This window comes from Ctenocephalides felis, unplaced genomic scaffold (genome assembly GCF_003426905.1).
Source record: "Ctenocephalides felis isolate EL2017-DRISC unplaced genomic scaffold, ASM342690v1 CF-g0.4_SCAFFOLD_03570, whole genome shotgun sequence".
NCBI lineage: Eukaryota > Metazoa > Arthropoda > Insecta > Siphonaptera > Pulicidae > Ctenocephalides > Ctenocephalides felis.
This window is the reverse complement of record NW_020539724.1, coordinates 9,389,255-9,408,111: the sequence shown is the minus strand read 5'-3', so window position 1 is coordinate 9,408,111 and position 18,857 is coordinate 9,389,255. Positions and strand designations below refer to the sequence as shown.

At 30.9% G+C, this 18,857-nt stretch overlaps 2 protein-coding genes across 2 annotated transcripts in view; both read left to right on the top strand.

The window, feature by feature from the left end:
* The first annotated feature begins 4,164 nt into the window (after positions 1 to 4,164).
* On the top strand, positions 4,165 to 5,376 carry LOC113383180 (tropomyosin-like). Its single transcript, XM_026621426.1, has one exon. The coding sequence runs from the start codon at positions 4,165 to 4,167 to the stop codon at positions 5,374 to 5,376; it is 1,212 nt and encodes a 403-aa protein (XP_026477211.1).
* A 2,608-nt stretch (positions 5,377 to 7,984) lies between these two features.
* LOC113383179 overlaps positions 7,985 to 18,857 on the top strand; it is a 49,154-nt gene continuing 38,281 nt past the window's right edge. The window contains exons 1-3 of the mRNA XM_026621425.1: positions 7,985 to 8,024; positions 8,836 to 9,020; positions 11,813 to 11,915. Of these exons, the coding sequence (XP_026477210.1) occupies positions 7,985 to 8,024; positions 8,836 to 9,020; positions 11,813 to 11,915 (328 nt within the window). The remainder of the gene's footprint in view (positions 8,025 to 8,835; positions 9,021 to 11,812; positions 11,916 to 18,857) is intronic.

The following is an 18,857-nucleotide window of genomic DNA, read 5'->3' as shown; positions in this document are numbered from 1 at the left end:
ACATCATTAATAATTTATAAAATTTTTTTTCATTTATCTTATTTTTTCAATAAATTATTTGTTTTTTTCATTTTTTTAAAACGATTTTTTATGCGATAGCACTCCTTTTTTTGCATTATAATGATACCCATTCTGTCTCCATCTAGATAAGTACTTCAAATTTGTTTAGAATATTCTGTAAGTGTTATATGTTTCTTCTTTAGTACTGTGTCAAGCATTGCAAGGAATAGTTGGTGTTTTTTGTATACCAAAAATTAATGAAATTTAAATAAATTATTAAAGAATGTGTAGTATATAAGTAACTGTTTTGAAATTACACTGAAGATGAGACACACCATGGTCTCGAAACGTCTGTAATCATAAAATAAAGTTGTGTTAAACAAATCTGAGTGCTGTTTTGTTCATATTAAACAATTAATATTCGTTCCACTCATATCATAAAATTCTATATATATATATATATATATATATATATATATATATTATATATATATATATAGTTTTATGTCAACGTTTCCAATTATATATAACATGAATGGGTATATTCTTCAATCCTTATTTTATTTACATTGCAAAATAGTGCGATAACGGTTAATATATATTTTATTATTTGGAGAAGGGGTCGTTTAAAACTTTCTAAGCTTGAGGGGGGTCGCTATATAAAAAAGTTTAAGAAGCCCTGAACTAGAGTGTTCGGCGCTAAGTGTCGTCCGGCGTTACGAGACTTTCCCCTACTACTTAAAATACACACACACATACCTAACTAATTTTAATGTCAAATGATTCAGAATGAATTGAAACATCGAGAAAACATAAAATTAACAAATAGGCAAAAACATAAACTTCTCCTTCAGAAAGTTGATAAATATGATAAATAAATATGAATATGCAGAGTAATTGTTTATTAAAGTTTTGAATTTGCATTTGAATATTCTCCTAAATTCATCTGCTTGAAAACGGTTTTTTTGTTAACTGATTTATATATATTTTAAGATATTATAATGCCCCTCATTTCATATTCCGTATTTATTTGAACGAGTATAAATATATTCCTATTTTGGTGGAAACAAAAAATGTAATAATATTTACCTCACATTTTTACGCCAAGTAAATTTGTCCTTTATCAGATAAAAATAGATTTATATATCTCCCTGAAAATATTATATTGCCTTTTAAATTTTACATCAAAGAACACCCAGCAGAAGGTTCATTATCAGCTCGATATTTCATTAATTTTAAATTCATAATAGCAATGTGATATGATTTCGAAAGCAGAAAAGCGCATTTTAATAAATTATAAATGTAAATTTAATTGCAGATCATTAAAGCTTTGAATGATTATATTGTATGAAATTGGAAAATGATTATGTGGTAAAACATGGGATAATTATAAAAACGTTATTTGTTAGGTCAAACGTATTATATATTATTGAAAAATTCAGACAACGAGTGTTATATATATATATATATTATATATATATTTATATTTACATAAAATGAAATATTAATTACGATGCTAAATTATGAAAATGTAACATTACAAACATAGTAGATAATTATAATTTGCGAGTAGGTACGGATTTGAAATGAAAAATTGTATAGGTATATAATTACATACAAAAGAATATAATTATTATAGAATTGCAATGAATAATAATGATCATTGAACTATAAATATCACATAATAAAATCATAAATATTATCAATAATAATATTTATTCAATAACAAAGCAGATATTGTAAACAATACAGGGGTTAGATTATAAACAATACATCAATGTTTATGGATTTACAAAATAAACAATTATGTGATAACAAATAGTGGGAAAAGGATTTGTTGACATATGAATTTATTGATGCAGAAATATTTGAAAAATTTATAAAAAGTGGGTATCCCAAATTTAAAAATTTATGACATTAAGTATTCATTAACCCGTACTACGAGTATATGAATCATTTATATGAATATAATACAGTTTGTTTATATAATTGATTATTTTTTTTGTATATACATTTTATGGTGCAAAATTCCGACATTTACTATCGAATAATTACCCCAGTCTGTTTTATATTAGGTAGACTTTTAAAATTAAAAAATAACAAAAATCATATGATAAATGATAGTTATCTTGGAAGCACGTTTATTTCGCCCCAGAAAGGGATGTGTTCGATGTCTATAATATTAGGAAGTATAACAGCTCCGGCAGTATTGGAGTTTATATCGAAGATTAAGTTGAAAATTCCGTGGCTGACTCATGGTTGTAGATTGCCCGCGATGCAAAGTCGTAAACCAGAATTAAATACACATTACACGTAGACTGGATTATTTTGGAAGCAGACGACGATATTGGTTTTATTTACGGAATGCCAAAAGGAGACACTTGGAAAAGATTCACTCTGGAATTCTACTACGTGTGCAGTATTAAAAACATGTGTGGAAATTGGCCGTAACTTTTACGTTATTTTGTGTCAATATGTGAAGGGATTTTATAGAAGGTATTAGAAGAAAGGTTTTCGAAATATAAGTCCTTGGTAAAGGTTCACTCTTTTGATAAATAAGACTTCCGAGAGACTGGTGAACCATCGGTCTTTTGAATTGGTACATATTTGAACCAACAGTCCTGGTGGGAATCACTATTATTAATTAGATAATAAGTGGACTGTAAATTATAAATATCCTGTTACCATAAGATATGTGAATAAAACCACTATTTCGTTTACGATGTTTATTAATCTTCACTCTACAACCTTCTCCTCTCGTTACTTTTGTTAGTCTCTCAGATATTATAAGTTACAGGTATTTATTTTTATACATTTATACTCCCTACCCCAAAGGGTTCCGGGTTAAATAGAAAAGGCCATGGTCAAATCTTGACCAAGTTCTATAAAACAATGCAAGTCAGCAAATTTGTTTCAAAGATTATACATTTTATGATACAGTATGATGCACTGATGATGACACAAATGATGGTCTCGAAACGTTTCTTACTCTATATAACAAAGACTGCAAAAACTTTTAATCATTTAACAAAACTTATAGGATATTCATATTTCTTATTTTGGATGTTTCTTTTACCGTTATTGAATAATTTGTGTCTAAATATTTTATAATTATTTTCTATATCTCACAATTACGGAAATACGATATTCGGAGTATTAAATAAATATTGATTATTCAATAGCTCGTACTCTATACACGAAATTAGATTTTGGCAGACGTCCAAATAATGCTTTTGCGACTTTCACAATGAAATATAAGAATCGCTAACAAATTATAACAAATAGATCTGTTCCTGAAATGAAATATTACTCATATTCTAAATTTATTCCATTTGTAAGTACATTATAATAATTTATCGGCAATGTATGAATGATATTTTTATCTCTAGGCTTTATATTTTGAACTTAAAAAATATATCTTTATGAGGTAGGGTAGTAATAATGTTAATATCTCAATATTTATAGTCAATAAAATGAATCCGAGCAGGTGTTTGTGCAGAATTCAAATTGCTCACTGTATATATATTTTCAGTCGCAAAAATAATAGAACACTATTATTCTACTATATTATTATATTTATATATTCGTGTCTTTTCGAAATATTGATTCGGGGGATGAATAACTTAAAATGACGTGAGTAAAATATGATATAAAATACAAATAACGGAGTGTAATTTCCTTGGCGCTGGCATTTGGATTTGCATAGATTGATTGAATTTGTCGATATTCTGCGTTATTCCCAAGAGGAATATATAATATATCTGTTAATTATTGTGAGATTCAGGAGACGTGTTGATATATTTATCAACTTCAAATTAAAGTATGCATATATATTATTTATTTATGTATCTAGTATTATAATTTATATAGTACTTTTAAAGCTTTTTCAAAACTTGCCTATTTTACGAGTCCGGTTTTACTTATATCTAGTGCGAATGCATACAAATTTGGATAAATACTATAAAATAGTGACAACAATAATCAAAATATTGTCAGTTGAATTATGACACATACTAGCCACTTGATGACATAGCATCTAGTCCTCGATGAAAATTCCATCACATGTCACAAACAAAAATGTAACATAATTTAAATCAATCCCAATTACTATCAAAATTCTAGTGGCGTTTTTCTGAGCGTGCAGGGCGGATTTTCAATGAGACAATGGAGGGCCGTTGTCCACAAATGTGCGCTGGTCAGCTGATCGCAGCATTGACACCATGCGCGAACAAACACCCACCCAGCGCAAGTACCGGCTACGATTTGCAAGAAAAATTAAGTAACATGGAACGAGAAATGAAGGCCATGCACAAAGATCTTTGCTCTGTTAAACAGCGCACTGAGAAAGGCAGCTCCGCCGCCCCAGCAGGCGGAAAAAATCCTTGTTGCTCTTGTGGTAAGAAAACACCAAAAGAACCCACGCCAGACATCAACGAGTTGAAGGCCGAGATCGAGAAATTGAAAGATACAAATAGAGAGCTATGTGATGAATTAGAAGACTGTCGTCTACAAGCTCAGGATACCATGGACCAGATGGATGAATATCGTAAGAAGTATTTACAGGCCCAACAGTTTGTCGAGGAATTGCGGAGACAAGTAGATATTCTGGAACGTGATAATATGCGCATCAGCGAACAAGTCAATCAAGAACTGCAACGCGTTAAGAAAATGTTTCAGGATAAACTTCAGGAGCTGTCACCTTTACCATTCATACTGGAAACTACTCAACTAAAATGTCAAGAAGCTTTGGATGAGAAAGCTAAGCTCGAAAAGTGCATGGAACAGATGCGAATAGAGATGGGTTCTTGCAAGGAAAGAGAACGGTGTCTCATGTGCGAATTGGATTCATCAAGATTAACCCAGAAATCGTTAGAAGAAGACAACGCAGCTTTGATGGCAAATGTTAAATCTATTGAAACCAAATACAACGATTTACGTAACCAGATGGAGTCGGAACTTCAAGGTTGCGCGGACAGCATGTCGAGGATCAAGGAGCTGGAACAACAATTATCAGAAGCACAAAGAGCTGTTCAGCAACTAAACACGGTACGTGAAGAATGTGCAAGACAGGTTCAGAGATTGAAAGATCGCCACGAGGTCCAGAAGAAAATGCTGCAAGAAAGAGTTTTCTCATTGGAAAAGGATTTAGCTTTGAATCGTGCTGCGGCGAGATCCGCAATAAACGATCGTGATGAAATTCGACAACGCATGCAATGCCAGATCAACGTCCTAAGTGAACACTTTGAAGACGCACAACAGGAAATCGAAGCCCTTCGTGGCCATGTAACAGTATTAAAAAATTCTTATACCAATATTTTGTCGCAAGGAAACGGTCCCAACGATTTTCTGATGTGCAACTGCCAACGAAACCTATAAACCTTCAGCTTCAACTTTTTTATCTTTATTTGTAGTCTATCAAACAGTAGATCTTACAAGAATACTTTTTGTAAAATTGTCTGTCTAATTTGGTATATTACAGAGACGTTTCGCAACTATTGTTGTATTGTATTTTGTAGCTTTTATATAATAGTACAGAAATAAATGTTTGAGCGTTATCGTTAATTGCAAGCTTTTATGTATTCATGGAACGTAGTACAATAGTCCTGTGATTATATTGGCCTAAGGAAAGAACTTGATCGATGACAATAAAGATGACTGCATGCCAAGTTCTATTTTTCTTGTTTTTCTACGAAATGATGGTATAGCGTAAATACGTATTATTTTATATACACACATATATATATGTATATATTTATAAATGTTCCATATTTGCATGTAGCAGGAAGTATTTTTGCAGGAAACAATTTATATAGTAGCGCGCGTTTTCGATTTATATTCATTTTAACACATAAATCGGGTATTGTATTTGTATTTTGAGATATTTTGTTTGTTGAATAAAATAATCATTAAGTTTATAAATGAATATAAATCCAATATTATGCATAGAATAACGGAAAATAAATACGCATATAAATTTCAAATATACATGTTTTTTGCAATTGCAATTTCATATTGGGATAATTATAATGAATTCATTATTCAGTATATAATTTTATATATAGATTTTGTTGATATTGTCGACTACGTGTTTGATATAAAACTTTGATACAGTTTGCGGTAAATTGGTTTACTGCAGATTCCGTACATTTTTTTCTAAATATCTGTTAATAAATTTTATTTTAAATGAGCTTTTTTGATCTAATAACAGATTATTATATAAAACTAGTTAGTTTTTTATAATAATTATAGTAAGTAATTTAACACTATTTATTATATATTTAGCACTATTTAACATAATAGAGCTATTTTATGAATGCAATACCACATTTCTGGATAAAGGGATTTAGAAGCTCATTCTACTGGAAGCCTCGTGAACGAGGCTCTCTATTATTAAATGATAATATATTCAACAGCATTATTATATTCACTGATTTCAGTAAATAATTTCTATTCAAATTAGTGTTCAATGTAATTAAATTCGTATATCAATACGTTCATATTAGAACGTTTGCATTAATGTATTCCCAGTTGCAATTTATTTCGGGCACCTGATAATCTCCATTGCCGATCATACAATAAGGTTTGCATATATTTGGGATGAACGTGGAATTTTGAGATTTCAATTTGAATGATAAAAGATCAATAATCGGTAGAGTTCTAATGTTCGGACGTTACATTAATCAAAAATAAATGAATGAATTTTTATAAGTTTATTTTGCAGGTTAACATCCTAGCCTTACAAAAGTGGGTACTATTTTTAATTATTTTATCAACTTCAAATGACACAAAAAATACTCACATGTAATAGTATGTAATAGAGATGGGCTTATCATATCCGAAGCCGTTTCGGTTAGGATTTGACTTCGCTTCAGAGAGGAGTTATATCCACTTAACAACTCCACAACTCCGACAACTTTGAATCATAATACTTGACAAAAATGTGTTCACTAGTGTGTTGTTAACATATCTAAGGATTTATTAAGACTTTGAAAATAGTTTACAAATAGTTCAAACATTTTTGTTCATTTTATTATAATAATTACTATTTTATGCATTTCAATATGCATATAAATCTCAAATTGACAAAAAACTTGGGAATCAAAATCAGACAACTCCACTCGGATTCACTCCAAGGAAGGAGTTGAATCGGAGTGATAACTCCGGAGTGAGTTACCCATCTCTAGTATGTAATAAGCACTGTACTATAGACCAATGGTTAAACCAGGCAAAATTTATTCTCATAGAATTCCCATATATTAAAAGTTATAATTGTTCCATCTGATTTATTAACTACCCACATAGAGTTTTTGCTCACATTTATATCCCATTGTCCAGAACCTTACTATATCTAATTTTAATTAAACCCTCAGTCAAAATCCATTACTTAAGCCTTGATTAAAAAAAGTGTTGAAAATCGGGACATTTAAAATTACTTTGTTTTAATTAAATGGAATTCTCGAACTCATGTGTTAAAACATCTGCCATTTACATTTTCGTTCCCAGGACACAGAAAGTTTATTAGGCGAAGTTGTATAGTGGTCCAAACTAGTATAGAGTCCGAAACGGTTATTTTATATCATCAGACATAAAATATAGTGCAAACAAAGCAAATAATTCTAAGTGTCCCGAGAGAATCAATACTGAAGAGCTATAAAATTCTAACGGAATTGTGAAACATGCAGTATATGATTTGAGTGCACTTTAGTTAGTTCTCATCTATACTTCCGAGAAGATTTAATATTGGTCATATAATGGATTTCATATTTTATTACTTTTGAATTGCTTTTCCCGGCTATATTTTAAAATTTTGCACTCCTAATTGAACTATTGCAATATGAACATTATGATTCGATATAGTGAGTGATTTATATATTACCGTGTGGTATATGGCTTATACAACCGTAATAAGATCTCTATGTTTCATTTTTCCAATTGCTTATTTGATAGAAAAATCATTACATACACGGGAATTTTATTACCCTGTATGACATGCGTCGACCCGCGAAAAATTCTAGAAAGTCTCGGTATGTTACTACATAGTACATTTCCAATATATGTTCTTTGATCGTAAAATTGAAAACATAAAAGGAAAATGCCAAGCATGTTAGAAACGTAAAATATTTAGCCTTTTAGAACAGAGCAAATCTCGGCTGCATTTGCACTATGCTATAAAATTACACATTATGCACATATATATAAAGGAAACAAAAATCGAAAAAGTGTATGAAGATAAACGTCTGTCATTTTTTTGGCAATTTTGTATAGTGGAAAAATGTTACAAAAATATTTGTAATATTTTTCAACCGCCTCTGATAAAAGTTTTTGAAATTGTGTTGGTATCTGGAGACTAAACTAAACAATTAAAAATTAACTAAAGTTTTATTCGATAAAACTCCAACTCTCTTGGGTTTAATATATATTTACTCATAGCATCAAATATATATATATATATATATATATATATATTATTACTTTATATTCCATACAAAACTATTTGAAGAGTTCAAACTTTTCATAAAAAGTTTGCTGAGCTGCATGAATACCTGCATTATGGATAAACGCTTACAGATAACAAAAGTTTAAATTTTATTTAGGTTAACTCAGTTGCAAAACTTTATATAACTCATGTACCTACCTCAAGACAATTTTTGTAATGAAGAGAAGCTACGAATTCTCCTTGTCAACTTTACTGACAAGGATAAATAGAAAATATCTGTAGCTTTTATACTAAAGAAGTAATAAAGGTCATATAAAGTTGTGTCTAGATACATATAGATATACATTTTTATCCAAGGGAATTTATAGTTTAGTTATTAATTTTTTTATTATTTTTAGGTCTGGCAGGTCCAACAAAGGCCCCTGCAGAAGCAGCTGATGCTGATGACGATGATGATGATGATTGGGAGGAGGGAGGTGATGATGACTCTTCAGAAGCTGATGACGATGGACGAGTTTATAAAAATCCAAGGAATTCACCATCACCTGATTGTCCAAGGGATGAGGAACAAGCTACCTTACTAGTAAGTTAATAATAGAAGTAATAGCAATAACTATAAGTTGTAAAAATAAATATTATATAGCTCCATATTAAATTTCCATTCTCATTGAATTAAATTTAAAAACATCATATAATAACACTTCCCGAAACAAAATCTAATCTAATACGAAACGCAAGAAATTACAGAACTTTGTCGAAACTGTTTGCAATGGTTCTATAAAAAGCAGCTCGAGCAACACATGTACTAAAAACACTTTGTAATATATAAAACAAAATTACATTGTCATTTTTTATGAACTTTTTCTTGAAAAAGTACTCTTTTAAGCAAAAACTGTTTTTCTTTGTGAAAACGGCAAAAATAAGTTAGTTAATTACCTTTTCTATACGTGAGAGCTATTATGCTACATGGAGGCTCCATAAAAACCGTAATGGTTCATAGAACTTGCCTTGCAGAGATAAATCATTCTGCAGTGGTAAAAAGTATTATTTTGGTAATCTTTTATTATTTAGAGTTATGTAACTTCATAATCATTAATCTCACAAAATATTACATTGCAAAATAATTTAAATGCAATATATTTACATTTTAGAATACTATCATATATCCTTTACCAGTATATTATTTATATATTTCTATAATTTGCAATTTCTCTGAAGGAATTTCTGAATAAATCTCAGAGTATTACTCAAGTATCTTCAAGAGATTATTCTGCATTTATGTTATTCCTGGCTTAAACTAATCATTATAAACGTAATGCTTCCTCAACATGGAATGTTTTAAGACTTAAAGTTATATTAATGGTAATACACAAAGTTATATAAGCCTAATCTGGTACACGAATAACTAACTATTCATAAAGTAGTACAATTGAGGACACAGATTTTATTCACCTGGGTTTTTAGGAAACAGACATTGGTTTCGTGATATCCCATCAAAATTGGTAAAGTGAACTCAAGAGTTTTTCGAGAAGCTTTTTTATATGTGCTAATACTTGTGTTTTTGCATGTGTCCCGGTTTTTCTGAACGATTTTCTGAGTAATTTCTAGAGTAATCTTCTACTATCTTGGATCGTTTCTATTTCCTGAATTGCATCTGGCTTAAACCAATCGCAATAAACATAATGTTCTACAACGTACAATGTTTAAGGACTAAAAGCTACATTGATGGCAATAGAGAAAACAACCTGGTTCAATCTAACATACATTCAATCTAACAAAAATTGACTTCATCAATAAAATTTGAGATTTAAAGATTTTTGGAATTGTGAAGTTGACTTCACAACTCCAAAATGTATCAACTATTTGTTTCTCAAATAAAGATTTCCTATAAAAACGAGTCGAAATTGTCTAAAATCATCCATGTGCTTTTATATGTTTCCCAATATTTTACATTAAATTTAAGAGTAACCTCCTGCTATCTTGGATTCAAGAGTAGCTTCTTACTATTTTGATCCAATTACACTAAACATGATTGATAGATTTGATTGTTTTCCATTACAATGATGTAGGAACCCTCTTAGAAATAAACCTCAGTAATGTTCCGATGACTTTCTCAAATGTTCCTGGATGTTCATATTTGTTTCCCTTAAAATTCTGAATTGGTACTCCAGTACCTTTGCAAGTTGTACTTCCTAAATTGCATTTATGTTATTCCCAGATTAAACCAATCACAATAAACGTAATGCCCCTACAACGTGGAATGTTTAAAGACTTAAAGCCATATTAATGGCAAATACAGGAGGCTACATGAGCTTAATCTAATACACGCCATCGGAATTGATGGCCCTGATTGTTTTTCGTTAATGGCGTCACGTCTTTGCGCTATCCAGGAGGAAACTATTTAGTGATTTGGGCTCGAACTCGAATTCACCAGGAAAATCCGATTTTGAGAGATAGATATACTAAAGTAATACTTCGGAACGTTTCTGCTTTTACTTCAGTGGGTTGGAATTCTGAAATTGTGCCAAGGGGGTATTAAAAATCGAACTAAGTATAGAAAATGGTTATTTATTTCCCTCAAGCGCTGCGAAACTTATGGTAGAGAAATTTTTGTTTTTATATTTATAAGACTTCAACGATTTAGTTCAATAGATATAATATACAATATATACAGTTATAAAAAAATAATCAGTTATTGGGATTTTTTTGTAAAAAGGCATTCATAAGTTTTGAGCTTTCTTTTGTGATAAAAACACCAGTTATTTTGAAAACTACAAAAATCAATGACACTAATCAAAACACATTTTTAACATTTATATTTCTGAAAAACGAAAAGAAAAATATTAAAAATTTGATTTTAATCCTACAAACTTTCTTGGAACTAAATAGATAATAATTCTTATACAATGCATTTTCAAATTAATTTTTTAAATTTTAAAATGTAGAGATTGTACTTATTATCTCTAGGTGACATTTATTACTATCCACCTCCAGAGCTTTTTAAAAGTTCTAACTTTTAATTTCTGTCAGAAAATAATTTGCATATTTGGTGGCATTATTGTGAGAAAGTGCATTCTGAACTATGAATATACTTAGCAAACTTTTCCAAGAGCTTTTAGCTCTTATCAACATTAATGTGTTCTTTTACAGTAGTAATTTTATAATCAGACATTCTTTTATCGGTGTAATTGTACAAAGTGATTCATGAATAAATATTTTTTGTTAGAAAAGTACGATTGTTCCTGGTTATAAATTGCAGTGTTGGTATAAGATAAGGTTATGAATTGTGGTAATTGTAGTAGGTAATGTTATTTTTATATGTAAAGAGCAAATACATGTATTGTATGGAGTAAATACATATGAATTTGATTTCAGGGTCAGAAATGTCTTCGAAAATGTTCTTCAGACGAGGATTGCAAGTCTAAGAAGAAGAAATGTTTGTGTGATGGAGCGTGTGGCATGTCTTGCATCAAACCAGGCAAGTTTATTTTAATAAATACATTTTATTATAATAATTTGTGTGAATACTACTACAAAACTAGTAGAATTTCTAACGAATTGATTTTTGAATAATTTATGAATACTGCTGTCAGACTTGGTCAGAAGTGGATATTTTTTTTTGTTTACAATAATTAAATAGCAATCAGAAAAAAATAATTCTATAAGCTATTGTGTTGATTATTAGAACTCCAGTAACAGTATTGGAGTTCTATATATATGACATGACGGAGATCACCCCTGTGGGCTACTCCATTTTAATGCATTAGAACGAAGGGATGCTTCTTCTTCAATCTTCTAATATGTGATGCTTGTAAAACGGGAATTCATGTGGGGTTGTTGTGGTTGATGATCGTGTCATGATGAATTCCACCTCTGTTTTTCACTACCTCCTGGACAGTATCGATTCTTAGATCGTTATGTAGTATTCGGTTGCTGACATACCAAGGTGCATTTGCAATACATCTTAAAATTTTAGATTGTTTCCTTTGGATAGATGAAATTCTTGATTTACTGGCGCAGCCCCACAACTCTACGCCATAAGTCCAAATCGGTTTTATTGTCGCTTTATAAAGTAGAATTTAGTTTTCTAATGATAATTTAGATTTAGAATAAGCCAGAACAGTGAAGAAGTGGATATTTTACTAATATTTTTTGTTTCATAGTTGTGTCCATCTCAATTTGTTAAAATGAAAAATATTTTCACACAATAAATTTGAATTTTATAATTGGCATCAATTTAATAAAATCGAAACACTAAATCCATGAAGTAAAATTGTTATGTCCTCTTGTGAAAGAGCGTATAAAATCCACAATCTTTTTATATAAAAGTATACCATAACGTTGCTAGTAGATACGTGTACTTACGTAATATTTTATAAGATAAATATGATAAATACAATCATGTATTTCCCAGAATGGCCGTTGAGTAGCGGATGATTGTCTTAAAGAAGAAAATAATTCATTATATACAACCCCAGCGCGATAACTGCCCAAGGGGTGAACATCCCTTGTATACGAATACACCTTTCATGTAACTTATATACACGTTCGTCTTGTAAAGTATACCTACATAAAGCGTTAAAACGGTATTCCGTTAAGAAGAATTATTTGTATCCAACACGGTAACGCAAGCCCACAATTTACTTTGATCTGTTTTATGAAATACGGGCACGTGAAGAGAAAATTAATTTCGCGTTCGTTAATAATTTTGTTCCTGATGATTGTGCGCTTAATAAGTTTCGAAGCCATTACCGGGATCGTTTTGAGAGAGCGATACTATTATAATGGTATAGAGTGCATGTAGGGTGGTCGTATTCAGTCCGTGGCCCCCTTGGTCAGACCGCACTACTGCCCATTTAAGCGCCTTTAACACATTGATATGGGAAGACATTTTTGGTAATGACTTTCTCGACGCCGGACCGCCCGGCCAATTCGGAAAATGACCGACGGACGGAAATAACCAATCAGGATAATGATAAATAAATTTTGGGATGACTTTGGATGATACTAATTTACTGAGATCTATCATTTTAGGACACATTATTTATTCTAATATTATTTTATTATTAATATTATTTATTCTAAGATTTCCGTTTACCTCTCTTTTATAAAGTTTGTGACTATTCTTCATTTTCCCGACATTTTTCCTATTCAGAGAATCTGAACTCGCGCAGACCTTCAGTTTAGTGACAGAATAATTTCTAAGGACCCAGCCAATTTACTTTATTGCTCTTATCTCGAGACATGAACGAAACGTCAGACACGTTTAAGCAGAACTTTATTCTTGGATCCACGAATGAACGTACACAGAATGCTCTTTCAAGGAGCATTTTATACTGTGATAAAATTATGTAATATTGTTTATGCGATTTTTTATTTCTAATAAGCTATAAAGATAATGATTAGACCTATTTTCTTTTAAGGTAAAATTACACAAATTGCCTGAGGCAATTGGTTTCAAAATACATGCTCGATTAGTAATATGAATAATAATTTCTTATTAATTATATTTGTATATTGACACTAACTTCCATCATCGTTTTTTTGAATAAAATTTGTACTAATGTAAACAAATCGTCAGTAATGACCTTAAGGGGCACAACTAGTGTAACCGCCTAAAAAAGGTGATTTTTGGGAATTTATATTAAAAAAACTACTTTATCAATCATTTCAAAATTTTAGGAATATATTTATACATGTTTTAAGAAGACATAGTAAAATTTTTTAAGAAAAAAATTAAATATTTTTTAAATTATCGTCGATCTCCAACGGCGCAACAGAAAAAAGGCCCTTCACTGCTGCAGTGATTCCGGCCTTCTACGTAGATTAAATTTAAAAAAAATTCTTGTTAAACTAGATAATATTGTCTGTAAAATGAACTACGATAAAGAAAAAAAAACAAAAATTGACAAAATGACGGCGTTTTCAAAAAAAAGTCGAATTTTACCCAAGATTTTGGTCGTTTTTCGACTGCCAAAATTCGATTTTTGATCCGATCAAAAAATCGATAGTTCATTTTACGGAGAACTATATATAGAACATGTAAAAAAAATTTGATAGTGAACGGATCATTTGTTTTTCAGTAATCGCTGCAGCAAATTCAGAAAATGCTGTTTCGAGAAAAAACGCGTTTAAAGATTAAATGATCGTTATACTTCGTATACAATATATATATACTCTTTAAATGGCTGTGACTCAAAAACTATTTAAGATATCGGTTTAAAATATTGGTATGTTATTTTTAAAGGTATAACTCATCGAAATATGGAAAAATTGAAAATTCGATTTTTTGAAAATTTCACACTAGTTGTGCCCCTTAAGAAACTGTAGGGATTTTATGGAATATTAACTTTGAGTCTCAAACTTATTATTTTATAAGATTTCTGCGAGCTCATTAAATAAACTCATGAGAAGCTTCCATAGCTGGCATTGGTGAACAAAATATTTTACCTGGCGAAAAATTCTATATCTGGTTCCAATGCGAACAAAAATTCAGCTATATTATTTTTTAATAATACCTATACTTACTATTTCATCTGATTACACTAAGCTTATTAAATAAACTCATGAAAAGGTACGTTAACGATAATTTACCTCGGTAGAAATTCTATATCCAATTCGCGAATGCAATTCCGACGCAAAATTGCACAATAAGCTCGAAAGCAAAAAATTCAAGTGCGAACCGTAGAAAAACTATCAGGCTGCCCTACTCTATAGTATTATATAGCCTGCTAACAAACGCAGCCGGCCGTACCATAAATTCAAACTATCGCCCGTCCAAAGCCGTGCGATTGTGTTATTCACGTTGAAGCCGGGCGCAATTAGTCCAATTATCATTACAAGCTTTTGTTTTGTTCAGTGTTAGCGAGCTTTGCGCTCGCGAAAGTTTTGAAGCGTTCCGAAACAAGCGCTCCCCGGTGGGCTTTATCGGCGGCCAGGCGCTACGGCGCTCCGGCGGCGCCCCTTTCGGACAAGAGGTGTTAGTCCGGCACGAGGCGCTATAATACGGTATAATACGCTTTAGCACAGATACACCGACTATAAAGCCCGGCAGACGTGACTGACGTTCCTTGCACGTTCGGGGGGAAACAGTAATAAAGTAGATTGCTAGACCACTTGCAAATTTGTTTGTTAGTTTGTTACGGGTTCCCTAACACGACCCGGAGGATCTTTTTCCTTCGAGCACAGGTATGCTTCGGAACAAAACTTTTGCCTCACACAAAGTATGTGCATTTTTGTTACATGGTTATAAAAACCTCTAATGTTAATTAATCTTCCGTGATTACAACTGGTAACCTAGCATTGAAAGTTTTAGCCTTTAGTTGCTCAGAACTTTTCAATTTTTGCTTCTACACCAGTACCCACAGTACTCTGAAGTATTACACACTAAAACTCCATTTATTATTATTTAAATATTTCACAATCGCGTACTGTTTCGCATGATATTTTACAATGAAATCCTAATATTTGGTACGGATGCTATAGCATTCATCGTGTATAATGATTAAAATATTGGATATAAAATATGATGATATCACAACCAATTTAAAAATAAAATGACTGTCAATTTTTGTATCTTCACTGTCTGCAAACGTGTTAAGCTTATAGCAATCTTAAAGAATAATAAATATAAGAATGTCTAAAAATTAATTTGATATTAAATTTAATTTTTTCTTTCGAGCTCATTGTGCAATTTCGAGTCGGAATTGCATTTGCGATCAAGATGTGAAATTTCTCGAGAGGTAAATTATCACAATGTGCTTTAAAGTAGCTTTTCATGGGATTATTTAATAAGCTTAGAGTAATCAGATGAAATAATAAGCACCAGCAAATTAATTTTACAGAAATTTTTTTTTAAGCTTATTATGAATTTTGTATCGGAATTGCATTTGTAGATATATAAATTCAAATTCAAAGTAGCTTTTCATGAGTTTATTTAATAAGCTTAGAGTAATCAGATGAAATAATGATAAATATTTTCTTATATATATAAGGATATTATATAATGACATATATAACTAACATTTTACGGAAGAAATTTTTATTTTAAGCTTATTATGAAATTTTGTGTCGGAATTGCATTTGCAGATATATAAATTCACGCAAAGTAAATTCTGCCATAAAGTAGCTTTCCATGCGTTTATTTAATAAGCTCATAGTAATCAGGTTAAAAATTAATATTTATAGAGGATATTTTTGTTTTGAGCTTATTTTACAATGTGGCATTCGTAAACTAGATATAGAATAATAAATTATCGTATTCTACGTTAACACAGACAAGTTTTTATTTTGTGGTTGTACTCAAAATCAGTAATTAAAGATAAAATTATGAATATTGATCGACTAATTAAGGAAAAATATATTCTTATTTTTTTGCAAATTATTTTATTAATCATTTATTTATAATTATAACTTGCTGAACATGTTTAATATTTCTGAACATCTTTCTAATATTTATATTCACAAAGATTTCACTCTTTATATATTTTTGAATTGTTAAGAACTAGTTTAATTATGCCATTGTGAATGTGTCATTAGTTATTTGTGGGTACTCCAGTTAAAATTTTACTGTGAAACGAATGAAAATAATAAAGATTATATAAAATTCTATGGATAACCTAATATCAAGCAGTAGTGATATCAACTTTTACTTGAGAATATTGATCGAAAATACGTATCCAATTGCAAATGCCCATTTTGAACACTGGCAATCTCTCACATTCTTCCCTGAATTGAGTTGGATTTTACCTCAGCTCATGGATCTGTCCTAGGATGTATAAACACACACACACACACATACACACACATATATATATATATATATATATATATATTTATGCAATGAATAGATGTACCTATTTACATAGTGGATCGAGGGTATTAATATTTTACAAACGACAACCTCTTCGGACACAGTGTTAGTCTGGTCGCGTGTGCCACTACAATGTGTGTATATAATAGGTTTCCTCGATTGTACGTGTAGTCTGTGTACAAAATTTCATACAACATTAAACACTCACTTGTCACAAGTAAACACAATGCTTTTGAACTTTGAAAACGTATTTCCACTGAGGTTGAGTGCTCAAATATCACTCTCTTGTACGGATAGCGGAGAGGTGCAAGTGTAATTGCAAAGTTCAAGTCCTATTCTACTGCCATGTGGAGCAGTTTCTTAATAGATGGAAAGCTGGTGAGGATATTGTAAGGGATTTTCGAGAAACGTTTGAATTTGAGCCACTTCTAGACCAGAGGCTATAATTTAACCAGGTTATAGTAAACTGGTGATATGAATTGAATGCGAAAGGTTTTGGTCGTGTTTCCATACAGAATTGGCCTCACCCTGGTATTTAAATGATTTGGTGCAATTTAGAGCTTTTTCTGATAAAATCCGATATACCAATTTTCAACTCCCTAGCTCATCATTTGGTCGAGATATCATTGAAAATATACGAAAGTGGCCCCTCTTTCAAAGTCACTTTTTGTCACAACTATAAAAGATATCGACAAAAAATAACGCCATTCTATTCACATTGATGTGGACTATATTATTAGTAACAAATATTATTAAATTATCATTTGTTAGTCAATGAAAAATTAAAAATATTGTTTGTTTTAAATTTTTGGATAGTGCGGTTGTTTGGACTAAATTTTAATTAACATTATTGGAGAGGCTAATGATGTTTCTCATGCTATCCAAAACTTAGTTTTAGTCCCATGTGGTAGAACACATTCCAGAGTTGAAAAAACCTGAGCAAGTACACGCTACATGCGCAATATATTAGTATTTGGTCTGGCGAGGACAAGATTTCAAATTTGAACCCCAAGTTACCTATAACCTGATATCAATCAGTTTTAATATTTTGTTTAGTTTGAAATCCCGAATCTGATATCAACCGAGAGGTTGCAAAACCCGTTTTCCCATGAAAAATCTGAATTATGTTTCCAAGTACAAATAGCACTTCGATGCATTGTTGCAATGACAATAGAGTAATTTCCTAAAATCTTATTTAGATGACTATAAATTAAGTAAACTCGAATTTGCCCTTTTGTGTCCTTCTATTTGGCACGCGACAAATATTTTTATTTGGCTGTGACATAAAAACTACATCGACTTCACTAGACTATATCTTCAGATTTTTTTTATTTTGAAACACGATAATAAATCATCATCTATTAATGATTTAATGTATTATAAATTAATCAAAATTGCGAATCTTACGAAAAGTTGTGCATTTTGGGAGCAGTAGTGTACTGCAAAGTTTTTGTTTAAGAACTATATCTGCAGTGTGATCATTAAGAGCTCGCTAATCTGCCCTTAGGATACTTTCTAAGCATTTCTCCAGCCCCAGCCCAGTAAGGAGTTTCTTATGTTGATGCACTTAGGAAATTGTGTGGCGAGACATAAACTACTTGGCTTTAA